General features: G+C 40.1%; 1 protein-coding gene across 8 annotated transcripts in view; it reads right to left on the reverse strand.

Moving 5' to 3' along the window:
- The window catches only part of LOC121877237 (calponin homology domain-containing protein DDB_G0272472-like), a 98,885-nt gene that overhangs the window by 34,861 nt on the left and 36,106 nt on the right, over window positions 1–27,918 (reverse strand). For 7 of the 8 annotated variants that reach the window (XM_042382875.1, XM_042382871.1, XM_042382873.1 and 4 more), the window contains 6 exons: window positions 23,250–27,302; window positions 22,903–22,962; window positions 21,914–22,033; window positions 20,756–21,013; window positions 20,442–20,596; window positions 17,659–17,782 (listed from right to left, as the gene is read on the reverse strand). In XM_042382875.1, coding sequence (XP_042238809.1) covers window positions 17,659–17,782; window positions 20,442–20,596; window positions 20,756–21,013; window positions 21,914–22,033; window positions 22,903–22,962; window positions 23,250–27,302 — 4,770 coding nt within the window. The remainder of the gene's footprint in view (window positions 1–17,658; window positions 17,783–20,441; window positions 20,597–20,755; window positions 21,014–21,913; window positions 22,034–22,902; window positions 22,963–23,249; window positions 27,303–27,918) is intronic. The other variant, XM_042382872.1, reaches the window with a different exon arrangement.

Raw genomic sequence — 27,918 nt, forward strand, 5'->3', positions numbered from 1 at the left:
AACTAAGAGTATCGTACTGTAGGTTTGACTTAGCCGGAACAAACCTCTGAACTAAAGATATATTACTGAAGTTTTAATGAAAATGTAGGGAAAAGTGCATTATGAAGTCCACTGAGCCTTCTAGATATTTCCCCACCTGGTCACCTTAAGACGAAGATGTGGTCAACTTTTACTACTTACATTACTATTACTCTCAATTAACTCCACTAATCATACAATTATCATGAAACACCGACGTGGTTGTGGGTTTACCGCGGAGTGTGACACCAGCTAGCCACCACAGAATCCTCCACACTGAGAGACTCGCTCGAGTGGTTTATTGACATTCACTGTAAACACATCACCAGAGGAGGAAATGCCTGGATGTACATTATAAATCAACACTATCTCTGAACTGTACTCTAGTGAATATATATTTTTTTCTCCATCGAAACGAATAATTCACCTAAACTATATACGTGAGGTCTCGGTTGTTATTTCAGGCAGTGTAAAGGAGCTAGACTTCATCGGGAGTCGGAATGATGTGCTACCGGGTGTGTATGTAAACTATGAATGGAAGCGATATAAACTATATTTCAGCCTGGGCCGTGTACAGCCACCATGAGGCAGGCTGGTCGCGTGGTCACAACTAACCTATCATCATCATCAGCTGGCGGCAGCATCACACGCTGCCTCGCCTCTCATCCTTAACACACACACAGACACACATTACCACACATCATAACTACGTAACCGTCTGTCTCAAGAGTTGTTAACACAGCTGTATAAGTAGCATGCCGTCCACTTATACACAAGTAGAATTAAACTGTACACTACTCATATACAATTCAGTAAACACGACTGTTAGAGGAGCAACGACTGGGTTTCCTGTAGTGTAGAGGAACTCAGTTCTATCGCGAACACTCAAAAGGACATTTAACACTATCCTCACTCACAGTCATAATCACGCAGTATTCAATTTTTTTTCACTGTTTACGGCCAACTGAGCTCGTCAGATTGAAGGAAAGGGGACTGGTACGTGTGTCTTCTTGACGGTGTGAGCTTGAGATAATGAGGTAAGCCAGGCAGACGGCTGGATAACTCACCCGAGGCACGTCACACGCCTCCTGCTGAACTCTTTTCCTAGAACCTCTCCTACCTATGACTCATATCGATATGAATAAGGAAAAAAAATAAGTTGTAAAGAGAAACTTACGCAATATATTAATCTAACACAAGTACTTTTATACTGTACATTTGTAAGAATATAACGATACAGTTATCAACGTCACACACAGTAACACCGTTTGATTATAAATCACGTTTTCGAGTCACTTCAGTATTAATCAATTTCCAGTGAACAGTCCGAGCACCAGGACTTTTAAGGCAGGGCCGCCAATACCCTCCACGGGCCTAAGTCCTTACGTTAAGAAGGTCAAAACGAACAGTTTACTGATGTTCCCATCAGAGCTGAGCATCTTGTGTCCATCTAAAACCTAAATATATAAGTAGTAAAGAGACACACTGATAAGCTCAAGAGCGATAAACAACTGTCGACTGGAGAATCAATCACCAGCACACGCGAGCGACGCCACACACACACACTCAGAGCATCACCTCCGTGAGCGGACTGACTGACTCTGTTTCGTTTGACCTGGCGAAAACGGGAAGCCGGAGGTCGGATCCTAGTTGACGAACATGATTTTAAGGTTAAATTTTACGTCTAATTCTGTACCGCCCAATTGTGTTATTACACTACGATTACTGACGATATGTAGTGTACGTGCACATGTATTAGCCAGTAATATGGAAGAGGAGAGAGTGGTGGGTGTAGACCAGGAGCCTTACTTGGCCCGTGCTGGCAACTTGGCCATAACAGTACTACTTCCCTGTAGTCTCGCCGCCACTCCCGTCCCTGCTACATGCGACGCCTTCACACCATAACCTCCCCCAGTCTCCTAGTTTTAATATAATAAATAATGTAACACTAAGGTTCACCTGACCTAAACCACCACTGTAAATCGAGGGTTCCTGGTTCACCTGACCTAAACCATCACTGTAAGTCAAGGGTTTCTGGTTCACTTGACCTAAACCACCACTGTAAATCAAGGGTTCCTGGTTCACCTGCCTAAACCACCACTGTAAACCAAGGGTTCCTGTTTCTCCTGACCTAAACCACCACTTTAAATCAAGGGTTCCTGTTTCACTAAGTCAGTACCTCATTAAAGAGTCAATATCCAGGCAATGCAAGTGTCAACATCCATACAAAATAACAATCATCATTGTGCCCAAATGTACGTCATTTATGTTGAAACATGATCACTCGGAGTGCAAAAAAATAAAATAAATAATAATCTATCTAATCAGGTAAAATAGGGGACTCGGTTGACAAAACACAGCCACAACTCCATTTACTGCTTGTCTAATGCGTAGCAATGCGAATATAGTCAACCTGGTGTAGAGACAAGTACCCCAGTATTCTCGGGTCTCAAGAACAGGGTACATGTACAGGCAGACGAGAAGATTGTCATGTTTGAGGAAGATTATAGGAGATTACGAGGGAGTGTACACAGGCAGGAGGCATGTAAGTGGTTCACTGGTTGTCCTTGTTGGCGACCCATACTGATGAACCTCATTTTTTAAAGAGAATGCTGAAGACAGACGGGGCTGGATTGTTGGTGGGAATTAAAGACGGCATTTACAACAGAATCTGCAGGGAGGACATGTAAGAGTGGTCAGGGAGGAACGATAACAGCAGTCTGCCAGGCATTTCCTTATCTGTTATTATTGACTTATTGCCAAGGCCCGTGGTGCCTCCCTGGATGTATCACCCCCAAGTTTATCTGGCCGTGTGATATAGCTCTCCACACACCAGCCTCATTATCCAATAAACATACTAATATTCACTCTGGTTAACTGAGGAAGATGTTGAGTAGCATGCAACTCCACTAGTAAGTACAATCCTTCAGCCCACACACTGGAGAGAGAGAGAGAGTGCGTGTGTTTCTCGACTGCACATTGAAAAATAGGAGCATTCGCTAACAGGTATTCGGCCAGCGGCTGGTCCCAACACTGAAAATGGCAGTAGTTGTGGCTCTGAATCTTTTGCTATTCCAGGACGAACAGAGGTCAAGTAGAGCACGGCGGAGAGCAAGAGCGGCGCCACCCCTTCCCCTACACATACTGTACCTTCCTCACCTCACTACACGCAGCCTGGGGCGGACTCATCAAAACGTACGCAAACAAAATGTTTCCATAAATGCTGCGTTACTTTACTTTATAACATTCCTTTAATACATTTATGCTGTTTGATTTAATATTTGTACCGATGGCGTTCATTCTGCCTCAACAACAGCATGGTGGCCCGCACACGAACATACTCGAGGTCTCATTATTATCCTCAACATCTGTAGAATTTAAGTCATGATGGATGACGAACTTTTTTAGTTCAGTTTTGAGATCAAGTCCACATCAGCAGTCTCCGATTTTCGGGCAGCTTGTGACTACAACAACTGTCTACGTAGATATTACTATTTGTTCATAAAATTCTGCAGTAAGTGGATGTGTTGTAGTGGCTGGGTGGTGGAGGCTGCCGCGTTACTAATGCACCTCACACACAACATTAACACTCAAGGGCAATTTACCCAGATCTACCTGGCCACCGGAAGTCCCGCGCGCCCCACCTACTGGCTAACCTGGACACCGACACATGGCCGCCGCCCCCACCAAATGCAGTGACGGGAACACAGGATGGAAGTTTTACCCTTTCGATTGTGGCGGGCGGGAGCAATACACGACCCACCAGCAGCCAACACTTAGCATCCATTCATTCATTCATTCCTGCCTGAGGTGAGTGAGAGGGTGACACAAGGCCGCAGGTGAGCAGTATGGCCACACCACCATCACTACTACACGGCCCCGACCCTCACTACTCGCTTTCCCTCCTTCCTCCCAGCCTGGCACACCTCCCTCCCTCCGCTTCATCTTCTCCCACTTCCAACTCAACATCATCCTTTCACCCAACACTTCAACATCATCCTCGTCCCTCTCCTTCATGACACACACCCTGTTTTATCCCTAACATACACCTCCCCGCGCCTCGGGTCCCCCCACTACAACACACCAAAGGATGTTACACAACCTGACACAAATCCGTGTCTGATCATAAATGAACCTTCAAAATCGGCCAAAAATTGCCTCACTGGAGGTTTTCCCTAACTGAACCGGAAGCTGACATCCTTTAGACCATCCCCGCCCTGGCATTACCAACACTGCGTGTAACAATCACACTCACAGCGAGGACAAACAGCCCAAAAGATACAAGAACTAGACGACTGCGTTCACTGTTGATGCTGGGGACAAATTGACCTTACTCCAAGTACGAATTGTTTTCCTATACGTTGTTCTTAGCCATATTTATGAAAATAAATAATATTTCCATTAAATATTCCAAATATTCACCACCGTCTGTGTTTCTAAAAGACAAAATAAGGAGTTTAATAGTCATCAGACGGAGTTCCAAGGGCGGTCAGGGCTACCACCATGATCACACTGACTGACCGCCAATGACAGGGTGGGCCAGCAGGGGTGCCAACTTGCGCGTGGCCTCGTCGTTGGACACATGACCCACTGTACTGTCGTCTCGCTGTTGCCGCTCATGGCCACCTGCCCTCGTGCATTTAAATCATCCACCACATTCATAATTAATACATAAAAACTGGTATTGGCGATTCCTACAGCCGAACGTTGAGGAAACTTGCATCAAGGCGACGATACACTCGCTTCCTCGGTGCCGACGCGCGCGCTCTCCATTCATCGAAAACAGATAAAGTTTGTTTTGTTTATGAAGATTTTAAGTACGTGTCTGTAAATCAAACAGTTGGTACTCCAGGGTGAAGATACGACACCAGGGTAAAGATACGACACCACACAACACAGGAGAATGTGACACACTCGCTTATCGGCCACCAGATTACTAACACCATTACATTCTCTCCTCTCGTGTGGTGATGCAACATTTACCTGGTGCCTCAGTGGGCTGCTCTGACCGACTGGTGATATGAGATGTGAAGGGTGACTGGTGAAGTGAGGATGACTGGTGATGTGAGGGTGACTAGTGATGTGAGGTGTGACTGGTGATGTGAGGTGTGACTGGTGATGTGGTGTGACTGGTGATGTGAGGTGTGACTGGTGATGTGAGGTGTGACTGGTGATGTGATATAAGCGAAATACTGGCTTACCCCTCAACTGTCTAACAAATCTATTAATATCCGTCAACACACACACACACACACACACACACACACACACACACACACACACACACACACACACACACACACACACACACACACACACCAGCTGGCGGACATTGTGGTGCACATAAATCAACCCTTTGGAGGGGTGAGCCATCTGGAAGAGCGACAGAAGACAGATCAGGCAGGTGACAGGTCCTCCATAGCACCTATACGGCCCTCTCCCCCACTCTATACCCTTTATGGTGTCTCATCAGGGCTGGCCCCAGCTATGTGTGCTCTGTGCGGCTGCAGAGGGCCTCCATCGCTTAGGGGGCCCTCTCCTGAATACAATATATTTTTTGCTTGGTAGGATTAGCATTTCAATTCTGATGTATCGTGTGGTGTGAGCATATCAAAACTGCAGGCGAGTGTGTTTTAGCCACCTGGCGGCAACTGATACTGATTTACCTTCCTGATATATATTTGCATGTATGTTTGTATAACGGTACATTATATTAGGTGTGCGCTTTTATTAAGACGATGTTCTCATAGAAAATCAGGAATATACTGTATGTAGGTGAGGGACTGGGCACTACTCTACCGCTATCGGTGTGCCACAATGCCCTCGCCTACCCTCACAATGCGTTAATACCTCTTAAGAACACCTATCCTCCTACACCTGTACTATATAATATACCTTAACTATGTGTGTTCTATTGGCACTGTGAACCCCTGTGTTGACATCTCCCGCCTTTCATTTGCTGACCTCTGCTGTACGTCTTCTCTCAAGGTCCTTCTCTCCTCTTTCCATTGTTGTCCTAAACACTGCGTCATAAATAACAGTAAAGAAACAACCAATTGTACCACGATTTGTTGATATTAAATATACTTTTGTGAAAAAAATATGTGTTAAAAACGTTTTTGTAGCTAGCGAAGAAGTCTACATGTTTGCTTATTACAGTACCTCTAAGCTACACTGGTTCAGCTCCACGAGGGTAATTATTATTAAAAAAATCACATGTTAATGTTATGGATGTTACAACTAAACTCTTAAACAAATATTATACATTAAACATACAGTAATAAGACAAAATAAATCTTTGTCCATCATCGCCATTGTAAGATGCAATTCAGGAATGTAAAATTTTACAGTATATATTCAATGAAAATCGTATCATAAAAACAACATATGTTAAAGGAATATATCTGGGTGTGCAAGAGTAGAAAAATATATACATTAACATAACGCCCCAGACGTGTACTGTACTGTTTGTTGGTAACGGTGCACTAAAATTGGTATTATGATTTTTCTGAACCACCTGTCGCGTTACTCAGCGGATGGCCTGCATGTGTCGCTACATTACGTGACAAAATCTAGATTATGACGCACACAGCTCTCCTGGCTGAGGGTGAACTGTGGGCAACGTCACATACTGTGATCACCAATCTCATGAACCACGACAGTCATACTGGTTGTTGCGACAATTAATACTGTCAGTTTCAAACAGCTGCACCAACAACCATAAGAAAAACAGCAAAAGCAGCAGCATGTGCAGCAGCAGCATGTGCAGCACCAGCAGCAACTCTTTAAACCCATCATTACTTCACGAGCAAAAGGTCTAGGCTGCATCCACCTCTCATTCACACACAAAAACTGGGAAGTCTATCCCGGTAAGATCAAGGTGAGACTCTTGCACTGCCCCCACGAGGAAGTCTTGCTCAGGCTGGGTCACACCTCCCTCACCACCCCTCCTGAGGTAACCAGCCAGCCCACCTTCCTTTTATTCTCACCAAGGAAACAATATTTACTCAGATTTCAACTAGCTTTCAACGTACACAGTAAGAAATAAAAAAATAATAAATATTGCCAAAACCAAAACAGATTCACCTTTTTTTCCACTCCCACCGTCCACGAACACAAATATCGACCTTATACACCACCACACCATGATACACCACCCCACCATCATAACTCTTCCACACCATCATAACATCACCACACCAGTCAACACCTGCCACACGCCTAGCTAGTGGCGGGTCATTATCTTCAGTCAGCTGGTGGACGGACACAACCTAAAATGCCCCCAGCCGTGTCGTGTGGTTATGGTGCAAGGCAAGAGTTAAAATATCGTATTTTGCGAGGTGGATGACAGGACCGCTACACTTAATGAACGGGGAGCATTTCTGTAACATAAGGCGCCAGCACTCTTATTAAGTCCAACTGTATTTTGCATTTTGTTACTATTCATGACAAAAGAGAGTATATAATGAATGACAGATAAATTAGGCGATAATGTTAATGTTTGAACTGGTAGATGGATATGTAAACTTCAAGCTGTGAACTCGAAAACCAAAACTCCTCCATTATTTCGAATCAATGTTTAACCCCTTCAGCACCCTTGAGTACAATGTCACCGTAACTCAAGCAAATTGGTCATCGCATCGTATTCAAAACAATACACTGTACTCAAGAGATTAAATTAGGATAACGCTAACATCACATCACCATTCACTCGTACATGCTGGGTAGCTTCAAACATACTGTAGGTTGGACGGATATATGAGCGGTAGGGGTTGGGTGTAAACGGGGTTGCCTAGTATGGGCCAATAGGCCCGCTGCAGTTTCCTCCATTCTTATGTTCTTACGTTCTCTAGAGTTTGAGATACCTTACTCATTGGGCTGATTCAATGTACAGTATTTCAGGGGGTTGGCATCGTATTCAAAAGGGTTAATAAACACCAATTAAATCAATGAACGCATACGAAACGTTTGAAGATTCTTAGAAACATAAACTGAAACTCGTCTTGTGTTTGGTAGGAAGTAATGTTGACGCAAAATACGATAAGTCCCCCATGTTTAAGTCACGGAAAGAAAACGGAGAAAAAGTAAAACTGGAGGAGTAAACAGACAACGCTGTATCACAATAAGCTCCATAATTCACAGACGTATAAGGAACAGGGTGTGGGAGTGGTGGGCGTGAGAGTGGTCATGGCGGGCACCAGTATGAGTGGTACCTAAGAGCCGCCTGTCCAGCCATCCTCATGACGGGCCCGCCCGCCTGCCCGTCCGCCCACCAACCTTGACATTTGACCGCGAGATACAAGAGAAACTCACAACAAAAACTTGTGACCATCCCACCATCTACATCCTAACACCTAACTCTGTTTCTATCCATATTTTATTTTATTTTATTTTTTTGTAAAATTGCAATGTTGTATCACTAAGGAAACATCCTCTTTTACATTACCTTTTTATATACCGAAATACGAGAAAACTATGACGGATTGTGCTGATTGACCTTAAACTGGTGTGGTTCGCCCTGAGAAATGAAATAAAAACACACCGACGAGCTATTAAGAGATGAGTCCGAGTGAGACAACACCACGAGGCTCTAGGCACGCCAGCGTCAATGAGGTCACCAGTCGGGATCAGAGACTCCTGAGACGACAAACACAATACTGATTGTTTTACCCACGGGAAGACGCTTAATAGCTGCCCAACACACATACATGTACGTTAATTACCCCATATAAAGTTATTGTCAACCTTATGGTCAGTAACAATACAAATTCTCTGAGGTGTTCGATTATGACATTTACTTTTGAAATTAATTTATAATGTACTCGTCACACCTGTATGGCTGACGAAGACAACTGGGGAAGTTCCTTTGACAACTCCCAACACTGCGACGGAGCCGCTTGTTGAAAATGACGGGAGCCCTCTGGAAAAACAATTTCGGGGCCCGGACACCACACACCACCCGCCGACAATATCTCTGATCCTAGTAATCTACCTTGATCACTTGAAGATTAGACACCCCCAGCTTATCTCATTAAAATTAACAGCATTGACACAAACTTAACCTAATTCAATCCCAGGTACCGTTAGGGTGGTTAATCTTCAGGTGAAATATACTGGGGTTTTAATCATCAGTTGGAGTGTCTAATCTTCAAGTGATCCATCTACCTCCTCCCCGTGGTAACATCAACACAACCCACTGTACAGGTACATATTGAATATCGACAGAGCGTCCCTTACCTCCACCCCTCTCAATATCAAACAACCTCACAAAAAATATATATATACAGTATATATATATATATATATATATATATATATATATATATATATATATATATATATATATATATATATATATATATATATATATATATATATATATATATATATTTTTTTTTTTTTTTTTTTTTTTGCTGGCAACACTAATACAGTACCAACTAATACACCTTTTCTTCACCTTTAAAACTCTATATAAACTGAAGATCATCAGCCCATCCTCCTCCTTATTTCACCTGATGATTAAACTGAGGGTGGGTTAGTTTAGGGTAATTAATTTTAAAGGTAAAATAAGCCGAGGTGCCTTATTTTCACATAATCTCAACCTAACTTTCTTAATCCCTAACTCACCCTTTTAAAATTCCATAATCATTACCAGTGCCACAGCTCACATAGACAACAATATCGGGTGACGCTCTAGAGGCAGTGTGGCTCTACTGTACCCTCAGAGACACACGTTGTCACCAACCCGGGGCTAAACCCAAGGAAGGCCATTTGTTTTCATTATTAGCGCGGGAAGAACGGTGGTAAGGCCGTCTCTATAACGAACGAACGAACGAACGAGAGAGAGAGAGAGAGAGTCTGTTTGTTCCAGCGACAAAAGTAAAGGTATCACACACACACACACACACACACACACACACACACTCACTCTGCTTGCTGGCCGTCCACCACACTTCAACAAACGAGTCTCTAGACTCTAAGAGTGTTAAGGGCCAACTTTCTCAAACCACCGCTCACGGCCGATCACTCTGTTGGTGGTCAGGCAGCTGAGAGGCGGAGAAGACGGAGGTAGGAGTAAGGATGAGAGAGGTGACGAGGGCGGAGGAGGAAGGGGAGAAGGCAAGATGGGCAAAGACGACAAAAGTGATTTAGAAGGCAAGGACAGAAGGTAAAGAGGGACTAAGGAGGGAGGCGAGATAAGCGACAGGGACGATAATAAGGACGAAGAAGGAGGAGCAGGCGGAAGCGAGGTCGAAGGTGAAGGAGAAGAAAATGAAGAAATAAAGTTAAAGAGAGAGACGTGGAGGAGGTAAGTGAAGAGCACCCTGTAGAAGGAGTCAAACGGCCAGGGTCACGTCCAAGGTGGTAGCTGGCGCCGTCCTCTAACCTCCACCGCGGGAATGTTGTGGTCCTAGGGGCACGTTGCTCCACCACCCAAGGTTAGCTTATCTTGGTGTTACCCGCCAGGGTGTGTGTGGCGAAATTGCGCTCGACTCTTACTGTGATATCTAACCTAACCTAATCCCATCGAACTGAACTTCCGGCCATTTTTCTATCCAACCTAATTTCATCTAACTTAACCTAATTGAATTTTGACCTAAAATGCATACACAACCTCACAGAACTTTACCAACTTAACTTCTTCTAGCTTAACCGAACCGGACTCTACCCAACCTAATCTAACCTCATCGAAGCAAACCAAATCGGATATTACTAAATTTAACTACATAAAAGTGAAGCTAACATACATACACAACCTAACCAAATTTTCAGAAACTTCTAATTTCACCAAACCGACTTTTCACCAATCTGAATTTTACCTAACCTCATTTAATCTAGCTTAACTCAAGCTTATCTATATTAACCTAACAGAACTTTACCTCCCCGAACCAACACAAGCGCGATACTGTAACCGGATCATAATTTAACAGGGTAGAGATTTAGGGGACGTGGGTTGACGGGTGAGAGGCCAGTCCTTCAATAATCCTCAACGTAGACACCCTTTCCTTAGTTGACCAAGAGTGAGGTTGCTTCACCACGGGCAGAAACCGTTCCCAGATCCGGATTTTTGTACTAAATTTGCGAGTTTGGTTAAATTTGAGGGTTGATTAAGTTAGGTTATGTTAAGCTACAGTAGGTTAGGTTTGAGTTACGTTAGGTTATGTTTAAAATAGGTTAAGTTGGCTGTGTTTAGGGCACGTTAAGTTTTGTTTGGTTGTGTTTAAGGGCAGGTTATGTTTGGGGTAAGCTAGATATAGTTAGGTTATATTATGGCTACGTTACATTATATAAGACTGTGGTAGGGGTAAGTTGGATTAAATTAGGGTTACGTTTGGGCTCGGTTTCAGGTTCAAGTCTCAAGATTGAGTCCCTGTCACAACACGTAACTTTAGATGGTAAAATTACTGCTTGTTCTACTGTCGTTGAGGCAGGCGGTGATTAACGAGATAAGTAATAGACAGATGTGCTTCCAAACCGAGTCAACAACAGTGGAGGTGATGGTGGGCAGTGATTAGTGAGCCAGGCACGTGGCCATGAATTGATGGTGGAATGTGGCAAGTGGCCATGTTCTGCATGGGACCATGAGTGGCGGTAGAATGATGCTGGTGGTCAAGTTCCTGCATGAGGCCACGAGTTGAAGGTGGAGACGGGTGGCCATGTTCTTGCATGGGTCCAGGAGTTGAGTGTGAAGACAGGTGGCCATGTTTTTGCGTGTTTTTGAGTGATAGATGAGTGAAGCATGTGGCCATGTTCTTGTGTAGAGCCATAAGTGATGGTGGAGTGAAGCATGTGGCCATGTTCCAGCGGGGTGCTACGAGTGATTGCTGAATGAGGCATATGGCCTTGTTCCGGTGGGGTGCTATGAGTGATGGCCAAGTGAGGCATGTGGCCATGTTCCGGCGGGGTGGGCCACCATGAAGACTGGTAGTGGCAGGCAGTAATTAAGGCGGGCCAAGGCTGGCCTGACAGGTTGGTCCAGGTAACACTAGCTGTGTGGCAGTGTCTGCTGCCTCCCACCATCACGTTCACCTTGGGCTAGTCTATCTCACTAACTCCTCCATATCTCATTTGCACTTATCAAACATAACTTGGGGAAACATATTATTTATATATATATATATATATATATATATATATATATATATATATATATATAATATAATATATATATATATAATATATATATATAATATATATATATATATATATATATATATATATATATATATATATATATATATATATATATATATATATATATATATATATATATATATATATATATATATATATATATATATATATATATATATATATATATATATATATATATATATATATATATATATATATATATATATATATATATATATATATATATATATATATATATATATATATATATATATATATATATATAATATATATATATATATATATATATATATATATATATATATATATATATATATATATTTCACAATAGTTTAGTTCCAGATCTCATCTATGCATCCCTGTAACATAAGAACACTCGAGAACTACACCTTTAACTTATAAATTCTTACATAGATAGTACTCTTTAATATATCAAACGCTATATAGCACTACAGGCAAAATGTCGTATATTTATTAAACTTCCTGTATCGCATTTAAATAACACTATACTCCTGAATAATTCTTAACAGCAGCCGAGCACGGATTTACGTCTATTTCAGCCTAACAATGTACAATACTGTATTACATAAAGCTCTACGTATCTGATTGCAACCTCATTCGACAGGTGATATATGATCCAGCACGACTATCGGTTACGCAAGAGCGGTGGGTTATAAATAAGAGTACAAACTTGGGTCGTAAACAGGGGGCAGTAGAGCACAGCTATACACAGGTAATTTAATCACCATACAACTCTGGTTTATGACCCATAAATGTTTCGGAAGTGTGGCCGGGAGGGGCAGCTTGTCAACCCACACCGCCCACCGAACACAGCACACCTCCTCACCTGACTGTATTAAATTCACGGGCCACGTGTGTTGTTGCCGTGGCTACACTCACCATACACCATCCCGGACAACAACAGTGTCTGCTTTAATTAATGCTCGTGATGATCATCCATCCATTCACAAATTAAACATGAACAGTATTGTTCACATTTAAACAAGCGTAGTCATAAATATGCCTCACCTACGATTTATTAATAAACTGACTAAACCACAAAACCTCAGTCCGACGTCGCTGTCGCCGCAGGAAAACCCATACTTAGTCTCGAATTGCCGCAAGCAACACAAAAAATTGAATTCTAGTTCTTAGATGTTTTAACTGATAAGGTTGTGTTCACCAAGCGTACACACAGACACACACATCGAACTTAAATTATACTATTAAAAAGGTGATTGCATTCCATGTGACGCTATGTTCTTACCTAACAGTGGTCACCAACATTCTTAGCCACTGTAACAGTGGTCACCAACATTCTTAGCCACTGTAACAGTGGTCACCAACATTCTTAGCCACTGTAACAGTGGTCACCAACATTCTTAGCCACTGTAACAGTGGTCACCAACATTCTTACCTATTGTAACAGTGGTCACCAACAAATCTATTGTAACAGTGGTCACTAACATTCTTACCCACTGTAACAGTGATCACCAACATTCTTACCTACTGTAACAGTGGTCACTGACATTCTTGCCTACTATAAGTGGTCACTAACATTCTTACCTACTGTAACAGTGGTCACCAACATTCTTACCTACTGTAACAGTGGTCACCAACATTCTTACCTACTGTAAAAGCGGTCACCAACATTCTTACCTACTGTAACAGTGGTCACTGACATTCTTGCCTACTGTAACAATGGTCACTAACATTCTTACCTATTGTAACAGTGGTCACCAACATTCTTACCTACTGTAACAGTGGTCACCAACATTCTTGCCTACTGTAACAGTGGTCACTAACATTCTTACCTATTGTAACAGTGGTCACTAACATTCTTACCCACTGTAACAGTGGTCATTAACATTCTTACCCACTGTAACAGTGGTCATTAACATTCTTACCCACTGTAACAGTGGTCACTAACATTCTTACCTAACAGTGGTCACCAACATTCTTACCTACTGTAACAGTGGTCACCAACATTCTTCCCTACTGTAACAGAGGTCACCAACGTTCTTACCTAACTGGTCACCAACATTCTTACCTAACAGTGGTCACCAACATTCTTACCCACCGTAACAGAGTTCATCAACATTCTTACCTACTGTAACAGTGGTCACCAATATTCTTACCTAACAGTTTTCACCAACATTCTTACCTAACAGTGGTTACCAACATTCTTACCCAACAGTGGTTACAACATTCTTACCTAAAAGTGGTTACCAACATTCTTACCCAACAGTGGTTACAACATTCTTACCCAACAGTGGTTACCAACATTCTTACCTAACAGTGGTTACAACATTCTTACCTAACAGTGGTCACCAACATTCTTACCTACTGTAACAGTGGTCACCAACATTTTTACCTACTGTAACGGTGGTTATCAACATTCTTACCTAACAGTGGTTACCAACATTCTTACTCAACAGTGGTCACAACATTCTTACCTAACAGCAGTTACCAACATTCTTACCTAACAGTGGTTACCAACATTCTTACTCAACAGTGGTCACAACATTCTTACCTTACAGTGGTCACCAACATTCTTACCTAACAGTGGTCACCAACATTCTTAACTAACAGTAGTCACCAACATTTTTACTTATTAACAGTGGTCAATAACATTCTTACCTAACAGTGGTTACCAACATTCTTAACTAACAGTAGTCACCAACATTTTTACTTATTAACAGTGGTCAACAACATTCTTACCTAACAGTGGTCACCAACATTCTTAACTAACAGTAGTCACCAACAATTTTACTCAACAGTAGTCACAACATTCTTACCTAACAGTGGTCACCAACATTCTTAACTAACAGTAGTCACCAACATTTTTACTTATTAACAGTGGTCAATAACATTCTTGCCTAACAGTGATCACCGACTGCCTGTCCACAGCTTTATTACACCCAAAATTTTTAATCAAACATTTGTAAATATTCTTACATCACTATTGATATCATTAACACCCTACCCTCACATTCGATATCAACACCATGCAACTTTTGTAACATCACACTGGTTATTAACATCACTGAAGGGCTAACATCTAAACATCACACTTGATACCAACTTCACATAATTACTAACTTTCTGACACCACAATGGATACAAGTATAATGCAACAAGCATTCGAATGTAGGCACCTCTGCTTTTATTTCCGCTGTTCCCCATCCTACACAAAAAAGTAATATCACACCAACAGCTATTTTACTGTAATAATAATCAACAGGTCAAGGGAAATGGAAACCACACTAGCAGAGGACAAAATTACCAAATTACCCCCACAAAACTAGCACAATATGTTGGAGGAGTTGGGCCGTGGGAACCCGCTTCTCTCAGTCCTGTCTCACCACATATACTGTACCTCCACTTTCCCACACTCTAATGTCAGAATCAAATATCCCACTCAACCTCTTTCTGTGTCCCTTATACAATTGGTGGTTATCATGAGGTTTTCTTCCACATCTAAGGTGAAGGAAAATGGCCTTATTTGATATGATTTGTAGAATATAAATGCCCATACTGTAATGTATATTGAAAGTACTGCAGAGGGAGAAACACTGGCGTTCACCCAGCTGTGATTACTGTACATCCCCAATATGGTGAATACTGTATTTTAAAATGCAGATAGCTCTTCGACAACCATCACATATGAACTTTCACCACACCCATCAATAATGGCCCATCACTAGTGGAAATAGAGCATGCAAATTGCAGCTAATTTAGGGATAATCAATTGAGCTCATATTTCCCAACCAATAACATCAAAAATACAAAATAAATGTTAATAAAAACTTATATCAGTTGAGAATCCAAACTACTAATGCCATTTACACTGATTCCCATTATATGATTGTTTGACCGGTCCGACTAATTACCCAAATGTAGCCAAATATAGCCGGAATGAAGTCAAATAATGGTCCTAGATGAATAAATCGGACTGCCAATCACTTCTCGACTAGTATTTGGTGTCAGAAAGTCACAAAAAATTGGAAAACTTACTGTAATGATTAAATATTTCAAGCAATCTGATCATAGAAATACTGTGTACTCTGCAGTACTGTAACATTTTGTAAACTTTGCCCGAATCCACATACAGAAACCCACACAAAAAGTTTCACTGCTCTACCTGCTGGGAAACTACTGCAAAAAGTTGCTAATTTGGGTGTCCTATAGGTAGGTTAAATGAATATGAACAGAAGTACTGTACAGTGATGAAAATACAGTAAGTGGAGAAAGAAGAAATAAATGTTATTTGAATGGGGACAATACAGAGGAAGTGAAGTGTTTCAGACATTTGAGAGTGAGTGTGTCAGTCAGTGAAACAGTGAGTGATGAAATGAAGCACAGAAGAGTGAAGGGAAAGAGTAATAGGTGCACTGAGAAGGAACCATGTCAAAGAAGGCTGAGATGAGGTAGTTGATGGTAAAATTTTATTACTGCACTATAAAATCTAAGGTCTATGGTACACTAGTCTATCAACAGTTAAAAAAATTATGTGATACAGAACTCTATGGATAGATGAAGATATAATTGACAATCAATAATATCACTATATAGGCGTGAAAAAGGATTACTGTATAGATGCAAGAGAAAGAAGCAAATAAACAACTAGAGTCATCATGTGCTTGGGAGCAATATTTAGAGTAAACAGGCTGCAGATATACACTAAGAAATAAAACAATCAAGAGATGTAGAAATCAAACTACCTGTACTGTAATTTTGAACAAAGAGATGATTGGGTAACAAGAGTGTACTGAATAATTAGAGCTGGATGACAAGAAGGATAAAGGATGAAAAACAAGGAGATGGAAGGATGGGGTTGAATGATGAACTTAAAAAGTGGGGGAGGGATATCTAGGAAACAGCAAAATGTGTAAATTACAAGAGAGTATAACATCAAGTGGTTTATGGGTATTAATTTAGTTAAAGTGTGTAGATAATAGTATAGTATGCACGTTAAGTCTGCCACTAAAAGTAAGCTATCTCCCCTGATGAAAAACTGTCCCATGTTTTGCATCCTGCAAAAACTTGGCTATTGGTGATACCAGCAATGACTCTCAGTGCCTGCCTATGCTTTGTTAACAGAAAACGCTCGAACAGCATATCCCACATTAGATTCATCTGTTATTACTTGTCTTCACTAAAAAATACAGTCAACAATCATACTCATACAATGTCTCACTTCAAAAAGCTGGTTTTCGGGCATCTTTGTGGTGTAGATTTATATAATCTTTTTCTTTTCTACTTTTAATTTCTTTTTACTCTTTTTTTTTCGCCCCCTCCCCAGGCCCTGTTATGGGTCGATGACCTGTGCCAGGGTGGGCTATTCCCCGGAAAAAAAGAAGAAGACAACAGTAACCCTCCTTACCTTTCATAAGTTTCTTGGATTGTGTTAAATGGCAATGGAAAAAACTACAATATTGTATTTTTAAAATATGAAAACCAAAATAAGAAGTGTGTACTTACAGATACTTCTTGTTCAAAGGAGTATTTCTCAGATAGGATTTGGTCTCGCTCCCTCTGGATTTTCTCCTTGTTGGCACGTTCATGTCGTAACTCTTCCTGCACTCCCATCATGTCTTGGTCGAACCTTGTTGAGAAAATATTGCCTAATTAATAAGGAAATGCCTCAGAGTGGATGCACATATCTTTTGTTATACAGTATTAGCTGTATACTGTAGTTATGATCACCTTTCACATAACTGCATGAATTAAAGTATTTCTAATTTTTCTTTTAAATCACATTCACCATTATTCTTTTAAAGGAAACTAATCAAGAAATCATATTTTTTTGTGTCAAGAATAAGAAATTCTTAAGTATATAAAAGCATACCTATACAGTACAGTCGAGTACAGCACAATACTGTAAAATATACAATTTTCTACATTACTATGAGAGAGACTTCTCTGAACCTCAACCAAGTTTTTTATTAATCTTTTCCATTCTTCTCCCTTAAATATAATTCCTAATTCTGTCACTCAACATCACTTACTGTCTTCTTTCTCCTTTGCCCTCAATCACCACATCAAGGCACCAAACATTCATTTTACCTTTTCAGTCACTTTTAATAATTTACAAACTTTCCAAAACCTCCCAGCAGCTCTTTCATTCCATCCTGGAGGTGATCAGAGATCCTGAAGTGACTGCCGACGAGATGTTGGAAGAAGATCACGTCAGTGAAGAGGAGGAAGAAGGTGCGTCATTCTCCGAAGAACACAGTTTAACTCATAGTGATATTAAGGGTGCCATGGAGTGTGCAGAGAAAATGAAGTCCTTCCTTTCCCGCGACAATGACGATGACCGCTATGAAGTCTTCCATACCCGGCTGGTGCAGGCTATGGAGCCGTACATCACGGTGTATCAAGACAACATAAACACCAGCCGTCAAAAAAGCATAACCGAGTTCTTCGCCCGCAACCCACCACAGCCAGCCCAAGCCAGTGATAGTGACAGTGAAGATGACTTTGATGGATTTGTCAGGGAAGCCCTGACAACTGTAAGTGACAGTGATGGTGATTCACCTAGTAATGGTGATTCACCTGAGGGCCAGTCATCTGCCCTCTGCCTCGGAACCAGCCTCCATCCCCGTATGCCGACCCATCTCTTCTACTACCGTAAGTGTTACACCTAATTTTTAGTTTTCTAACCTTACCTTTATTTTTCCTATGTTAACCTTTATCTTTCCTAACCTAACCTCTTCTATATTACTTGTTTTTTCATACCATCATAAAGTTAAGATAAAATTTTTACTACAACATAGTTGTGTGTCGTCAAAAAGTGGAGTTTGGGGATCGGCCCGGACTCCATTTCAATTAATCCCATATGTTATGTTATTCACTTTACGCGTTCCTCACTTTCCGCGGTACCCTCCGGGTTACATTAACCGCGTAAAGTGAGGGTTAACTGTACTGTAATATCAATACATAAGTTACAACGAAAAATACTGTATTGCCAAACCAGTAAACAAAAGCCAAATGAATGTTTAACACAGTCGCCATTTGCATATACTCCCTGGTTCACCATAGCAACGCAACTGCTACCTCCGCAGATTCCCTAGCAACGCTCCCTCCCCACACAGGCACAGCTCACCTCCTACCGCTCCCCCACTGAGCCAGCTAGCTCGTGTGCAAAGAAATGTACGTACTGTACTGTACAGTATATTACATTTATGTGTTTGCCCTTAGGACAATTATTTCTTCAACCTTTTTCACAATACAGTACTGTATATATGTAGGAAGGTGTGTGCACGTAACTGTGTAAAAAAAAATGAAGAAAGTTACGTGTACCTACCCAAAAATACAATATGAAAAACAACTATAACACCTCACAGCTTGGCCCATTAGCCTGTTGGTTACAGTGACAAGTCTAACCTGGCTACAATGCCGCCAGCAATGTTAACAGATGCAAATATGAAAAGAAAGTTATCTGTAAATTTTCATTTGTATCAGGTATTTGTACATTTACAAATAATTGTTGCAGGTATGGCATTAATAGATTGTAATGCTTGTAAGAGTTTAGAAATGGTTACTGCTCAGCTACCTCTGAAGAGTTGGGTGTCTGCCGTATAATCGTCTCAAGTTACCATCATCAGTAAAGTAGTTATAAATTAAGCTTTTATATTTACATTAATTATTCTTTTAATTAATTGAAAATAATAATAATGTGTTTAAGTAAGCAAGAACATATTTTTAAATATGGAGTTGGGCTAGGTAGAATTTAACCTACTAGAGAGAGCAACTGGTGGGGATTCATTCGCATACGGGAGACCTCAACTTCACATGGTAGGTTGCAGGCTGATTTTTTTTTAGCCATTTTCCAGACAAAAAAGTGCTTCTTATATGTTGTAAAATATGGTACTTCTTAATATGTATGGGCTATTCAGAAATGAATGCTAACATCCTTGTAAGTCAGTACATGTAGCACACCAAAACCTTAGTGCGATACTACAGTGGTGTAAAAGCATATACATGAGAGACAAACTCCACACGAAAATGTGGTACCTAATGTAAGCTATGATGATAATGTAAGTGAGTTCAGAAGTAATTCCAGCACTGCTCAATGAACTAGTACCCGGTATTTAAAAATAGTGACACGATAAGATTCAAAATACAGTACTGTACAGTATCTGCAACCCAAAATGACTCAGAGGAATTTGTTACTGTGTGTCACTGGACTTCATTTACCTATTTCTAGGCTGAACCCAGATAATCACATTTAAATAAACTTAATGGGAATCTCTGAAACTTACTTTCTTTGTTTCTTCTCCAGCAAATTGTTCCGAGAGGTTTGTTCTTCAAGTAATATCTTAAGGTCATTCAATTCTGCCTGTAATCGCTGAGACTTGCGCTTCATCTGAGCCACAACCTGTCGTTGTTCTTCAGTTTCCTCATAAGCATCTGATAACTGAAATTAATATTATCAGTAATGAGAAATACATTTAATAATAATAAAAGTGGGTAAAGTATTTAAAGAAAGCTTTCTAAATAATAACATCATAAATGACTGACATATGTTACAGGTGTTACTTTATTTGTTGTTAATATCAATATATAATCAACACACCTTTTTCTCTAGCTGTTTCTTCATGAGGAGTAAGTGGTCAAGGTCATCCTCTTGTTGTTGCTTGAGCTGCTTCTTCAGGAGTTCAATTTCTCTGAGGCACCATTCATACTTGCGTTTATAAAGAGAGGCTTCTGCAGCATCATCTTCATCATGGTCGGCATCGCCATTGAAGTCAGCCACTGAAAGAACTTCTGAGCGCAATGCTTGTTTTTCCATCTCCAGCTTCCCATTGGCTGTTGTCATGTGCCTCATATCCGTCTGTGAGAAGGGAAAAAGTTAACTTTTACAATTTTCTAATATCACAATACAATGACAATCAATCAAACTTTGCCAAAACAATTACGGTAAACAAGATCTTAAGTGAAGATATACTCTGCACATTAAGGAACAGAAACTTAAGATATCTAAACTATACTGTACAGTACACTATAATATAGTATAGTACTATACTATTTCCTAAGTCCAAACAGAGTGAGTGTGACCTTCCACAATGCTTAAAATCTTTAAAAATACTGTAATAAATAATAGAATAAGACAAAAATGTCAACTTAATCAATTTTTCTACATCGAAGATAATTTTTTTCTAAATTTTCATTTACTTCACTAACATTTGTTTGTGTATTCCTTCAATGAGACATAATTGGAAGGTCTGCACACCTTATAACTGACGTTTGGGAAGGGTCTTTCACTACTACTCACACTACCACCCCACTGTTGAAAGACTATAAAATTCTTATTAACTTGTTCCTTCTAATGAATAAAACATGATTCTGGTTTTGGAGATAGGAAAAAATAAAATAAAAACTTGAGACTGGACGTATGAAAACAATTTTAACAAGACAATAGGACACATGGACCACCATCTGGATCCAAGACAATAGGACATAATAATAAATAACAGAAGACAAACTGAACCAACCAAACCTGACTAAACTGAACAATCTTATGTTAGTTTTTTCAATAATTTAAGTATAGTTAAGTTGAGTTTGCTTAGTTTACTTTGTGTAGTGCCAATAGTAATTTATGTGTAACTTCATCTGCAACCTCACACATGTATGTATAGTACAAAGAGGAAATGTTGCTCCAATAAAAAAAGAAAAAAAATGTAAAAAACAAAATCCCCAATTCATGTACAGTAATATACTTAACAAAATTTACCTGGAGTCTCTCAACTTCCTTCTCGAGCTTCATCCTCTCAGCTTGCTCTGCTTCGAGCCTCTCCCCTGCCAAATGTGCTGTGCTGTGTTCTTCTGACAGATCAGCTGTCACTTCTGCCAGCTGCATAATATTGTTTTAATTTAGTACAAGATACTATTTTGTATATAAATGTTTCAGAAGTAAAAAAGAGAAGAAAAAAAATTACATCACATTAGCATTATGTGGCGTTGTGGTGTACATGACTACACTGAACACAATAAACACACACTAATGGCTTGTTGTGGTATCACACAAAAATCAATAGATGTATCTAGTGACTGTGTTAAACTTACAGAACAGTTATTTATAATTTGCTTATGCAAGCAAACTAAATATCACAGTACTGTACTGTACCTGCAGTTCTAACCTACTGTACTATACAGTACATCATTGCACTGCAGTTTGCATCTAAGTTACAGTATCTTGGTACAGTACAATATATTAATGTAACACTGGAAAGAACTCAGAAATTTTTCATGAATACAGTACTGCCTAAATGAAAAATAAGAACATCCACTTAAAATGTGTTTAATTAATCAATACAAGTTAATAGCAAACATAATTAAAAAATTAATTTGTTATTAATATATCAGATAATAACTAATAAACTTCTGATACAGTAAAAAAAAGGGGGGGGTGGGGAATTAGCTATGTATAACTCCTGTAAAAAAAAAAAAAAGCTTGATTATGTACAGTGACTAAGCTAGCCAGCTTGAGACACAGTAATGGAAACAAGTACAATATGAACATTAATAAAATCATAAAATCACCAAAGTGCATAAATGGATATGAGACCAAGACAGCATTATTATTGCATATTCAGCATTCAAAACTAAAAATGCAGTAGAGCCTCAAATGCCTGTACAGGGAGCAGTGCTGTAATGAGTGAAAATAATAACAATCTTGATACAGTATTGTCTTTCGCGTGAGTGGTTCACAACACCACTTACACTGCATACCAATCCACATGTTTGAAGTTCACATTTGGCCTCTAATACCAACTGCGCTGACTGGAAGGGACAAGAAAAATTCACATGTTGTAAACTTATTCTAAACAAAAAAAAGGGATATCCAATCGTTCAGGTGTAAGAGAATTGATCCATTGACTACTTTATAGAAAGTTAAATGTTCACGATTCACAATTCAAGATTAGACAACAATAGGGGTTAACACTCGTGCAAAACACAAAGTAAAATGGGAAAGAAGGTGAGGTAATCTGCAACATACTTTGCTAAGACATGGATGTACCACAAGGGGTTTCTCACATCACGGGGTCACAATTTTTCAGTAGACCTACTTTGTGAAGTGCTGCTGCAGACATTGTACGGCTGTAAGACCTTCTCAGAGACTTGTCAGAGCGGGACCTACGGAGAATTCGATCAGTTTCGGAGAGAATGGCTTCAGTTTTTGCAACGACGGATCGAGATGATGGAGACCTCTCAGGACCTTCCAGAGGAGTGTGTGAACGTGAACGCCGCTCCCTTTCATTATCCACAACAGGAAGAGGCATCAGGGTATCTAGCTGAGAGGGATCTATTGCATCCACATAAACTTCGTCTTCTCCTTCTTCACCTGAGCTTGTTGAACGATGCTTTCCAATCTTGGACTGTTTGTCAGCCCGTGATATTGCTGCATTTGAAGCTGCTGATGTGGATGGATTAGTAAGTAATTCATTTTTCGCAATGAGAATCGATGCTTCTTTTATCAGGGCCTCCACTTCTGTTTCAAGCTCAGGAAGTGCTTTAGATGCTCTTTCAATAACTTCATCAATGTTCTTAGACTGGGTCTGAATCATCTCTTTTGGAGTCTCTGTTTTTGAGGATTTCTTTCCAAACTGCAGACCATTTATGGAAAGTTTGTCTTCCAAAGTTTTACCACTCTTTGCTACAGTTTCCATTAAAGACTTTATACCTCCTAACATATCTTTCTTTGGTACTTCTTTTTTATTTACAGTTTCTTTAGATTTAGTGGCTTCATTTTCCTTAGCAGAACAGGTATCAGAAGCAGCAACCGCTTCTGAAACTGGAGCACTAACAGGGGATATACTGGTGTTTAATTTAGCTTCATTAGATAAACCTGTAGGGGCAGCATTTAAACCACTATCTTTAATATTCATGGTCATGACTTCTACTGCTGTATTCACACAACTGGGCGTTCCTGTTTTATCTACCTGAGTATTATTAGCTTCAGTTTTAGTTGATTCGGTTTTGTTTGCTATTACACCAGTAGAATCAACACTGGTTCTCTTTGTATCTGAAGGTATAGCACTGCTTATCTTTGCCTCAATGGTATTTACACTGGTTGACTTGTCATCAATCAGTTTAACACCAGTAGCCTTTGCATCAATAGTTTCAGTTTTATTTGTCTTTTCAATAGTGGCTTCACCTGTGGTTGTTTTACTAACTGTGGCTTCAACACTGGTTGTTTTAGCATCAGTGACTTTAATGTTTGTTATCTCTGTGGCAGTTGCTTCCATACGACTTATTTCACCTCCAGCAGTCTTCACTTTGATGACCTTAGATTCATTATCCTTGTCTTTGGTGGGCTTTGACTCGGTACCATTAACTATGGTGACCTTAGACTCGGTAACCTTGTCCTTAGTAGCTTCACATTCATCCTTTTTTATTTCAGTGGTCTTAGTGCTCTCAATTTTGGCATTGTTTACTTCAGCAGCTTTGAGTTTGACATCCTTAGCTCCAGGTGACATAACTTTAGTGTCCTCAGAATTGATAACCTTAACTATGGAGTCCTTGGATTCAGTAGGCTCATTCTTAGTGCCCTTTGATCCTGTATCCTTCACTGTAGCATCCACAGATCCAGCAGACTCAACCTTAATGTCTTTAGTTCCAACAGATTCCACTTGGGCATTCACTGAATCTGCAGCCTTGACCTTGGTGTCCTTACATTCAGTAGCCTTAGCTTCAGCGTTCTTAGATTTATTTTTGAAGACTTCAGATTCAGTATCTTTAACTTTGGCAGCTTTAATGTCTTTATCAACAGTAGACTTGGATTCAGCAGAACTTCCTTTGAGTAATGCATCATCAGCAATCTTCTCTGTAGCTGTACTGACGACTGCTTCACTGGATGTTGTACTGGGTTTAATCTTCTTTTTCCTCTTCTTTTCCTTGCTTTCTTCTTCAACTGATATGCTACTATCACCCAAGTTTATATCTCCATTGGCAATTTTTTCACCACATTCTTTTACTGCAGTTGTACCACTCTTCTGGACATCATTATGCTTCTCACGATTCTCTTCCTTCTGATTTTTATGAGGGACAACTGGTTCTCCAGTCTTTTTACCAATATCATTCTCTTTTTTTTCATCATCACTCTTTTTGTTAGGATCCTTATCCTTTACTGCTTCTTTATCTACCACTTTCGTTTTTTCAGTATCTGGTGCATTCTTATTATTTACCGTCTTCCTGGGTTCACTTGGCTTTTTAAACTTTGTAACATCACCAAATTTAGCTGTACTGATGCCAGCAATATTGGAAACCTTCGTTTCAATCGGCTTTCTCTCTGGTGAAAATGGCGGACTATATGGAGATTTTAATTTATTAAAATTTTTGGAAACATCAACCTTGGCTGATGTGGCACTTTTCTCTCCTTCAAATACACTTGCCAGACCAGAGATTTTACCAATCTTTGGGGTAGATGATTTAGATTTTACCTTTTCACTTTTTTGTGAAACTTCATCAGTCTCCCACATGTTCACAACAGCAGCTAATTTCCCACTCCTGCTTCGCTTAGCTCCAGATCTCAGTGAAATGTCAGGAGAAACTGCACGTGAAGCATCACTTGCCACTGAACTACATCTGCTGCTTCTATCAATGTTAAATTCATCGTCTTTTGCATTTCTTTTATTTTTTATACCTGTATTTTTTGAATTCTCACTCTGAACATGGTTGACAACATTCTCTCTGTCCTTACTTATGGGCACCTTGTTTGTTTGGAGTTCATTTTGATATTTATCATTACTACTAACTTTATCTTTCTTAACATTGTTATCTACCACTATGCCATTTGCCAATTTTTTCTCACTCTCCCTTGATGAGGATTCACTCGTTACGCTGTCAACTTTAACAGATTCTTTGTTTCTTTGTTGATTACTCTCAACACTTGACTGTTTACTTGATGTGCTGTTATCCTTTGGTTCTGCAACTCCATCAGAGCCTTTTACTTTGGTATGTGATGATACTTTATTTTCACTAAAGGAATCTTCTTTCACAGTTGCAGAACCATCACTTGCAGCAATTTCCAATTTCCCAGTTACCACAGTTGGTGCTAATTTGATACCCACAACTGCAGTGTTATCCGGGACGGGACTTCCAGCACGTACTTTTCGACCTACAGGTGATGTGTGAGGCTTCTGGTCACCATTAAGCAGCTGCGTTGTCTTTGCTGTTGTTTTGTCTGGTGGTAAATGAGGAGAAACTGTTGTCTGGTGGGCACCTGATGGCTCTGAGGATGAGAGTGAACCACTGGCTTTATCTTTCCCTGTGACAGCTGGATTGCCTTCTTTGTTAGCAGGTTTAATGGAAGGTAATGTGGGTGTTTCATGTGAATTACACTCTGGAGAGGCTAGCCCAGAGGCCTGTTTATTCAATGTAGTGTTGACCTGTGATTCGTGAGCTGCTGCTACTTTATCTGGAGGTTTTTTATCTGGTAGTGTAAGTTTTTGTTTATCCAAGAGAGTATGATTCTGTTTATTTGGTAAAACCTTTGTTCCTACATCTGGTGCAGTAGACTGTTCCATATTGGGTAAAGCCGATTCTTCTTTATCTGGTATGGTTGTCCTTTGTTTGCCTTCTGGATGCTTAGTAGCTGAGGGAGGTTGAGGTGCCTGATATTTCTTGGGTGAGTTTTGTAAACCTTCCTTCCTAGCACTTACACCAACTTTACTAGGCACACACACTTTGGCCTTCTCATGGGATTGGTCTTCTATAATACCAGAAATTCTAGCAGATGACGGAATATACTGCACTGAGCTATTTGTTAACTTAACATCAACAGGGCTTGTTGGTTTAACAGCTGCAGGTGATGCTGATGAATCTTGTGTCGTTTTGTTTACTGCTGTTTTAGTTTCTGATGGTTTGTTTACTACTGCTGTACCTACTGGCTGGCCTGGAGTACTTCCCATTCTCCTAGCAACCATGCCTTTGTTTACAGCTGGTAAACTTTGGCTATGTGTAGGTGGTATGTGAGGGGGTTGAATATGTTGTTGCTTCTGAGGATGCACTGCAGTGGAAGGCTTGGTTGGGTTCTGAGTGGCCAGCGGTTGGGGCCGAAGGCCTGGCACGGCCACAACATCGAAGTATTCGTCGTCACTGTCCGAACTCAAGTCATCCAGCTGTGGGTATGGTGTTCATCAGTCTTTAAATTCTACTTAATAATTTGTATCCCCAAGAAGCTGAATAAATAGCATGAAATCTACCAAAGATGAAAGTGATATTGAGAAGCTTACTAAAGAAGTTGAAAACTTTTAAACTTACTGTGTACAATACTTTACAATAGAATAAAAAGAAATAGCAAAAAGAAGTTTGAAATGTTAAGTGAAATAAGGGATACAGTGGGATTAACCATAATTACTAAGTTACTAAGAAAGTAACACAGCTGGAAAGCTGTACCTTTATCTTTGCTTAAAAATATATACAGTATGGCCCTGCCACAGTATATATTTTTTGGCCATCTGGTAATGCCCCCACTGAGTGTGAGAGGCTGGAACACAATCACAAGCAATACCTCATAACAAGATGCCAAACACCAAACTTCTGAGGTGCCACATGCAAGCATGTGTAATTCTAAAATCAACCAATTACATTCTCTAGTGAATCAATCATGCAACAAATGTGAATAATGTACAGTACATTAAAGTCTGTGACAATGTTCTTAATATAATGCTTATAAATAAATTATGAATGTTGTCACCAGACGGTGTTATTGTGAGTACAGTACAGAAGTGTACA

Source organism: Homarus americanus, unplaced genomic scaffold (genome assembly GCF_018991925.1).
Source record: "Homarus americanus isolate GMGI-L3 unplaced genomic scaffold, GMGI_Hamer_2.0 scaffold367, whole genome shotgun sequence".
Taxonomy (NCBI): Eukaryota; Metazoa; Arthropoda; class Malacostraca; order Decapoda; family Nephropidae; genus Homarus; species Homarus americanus.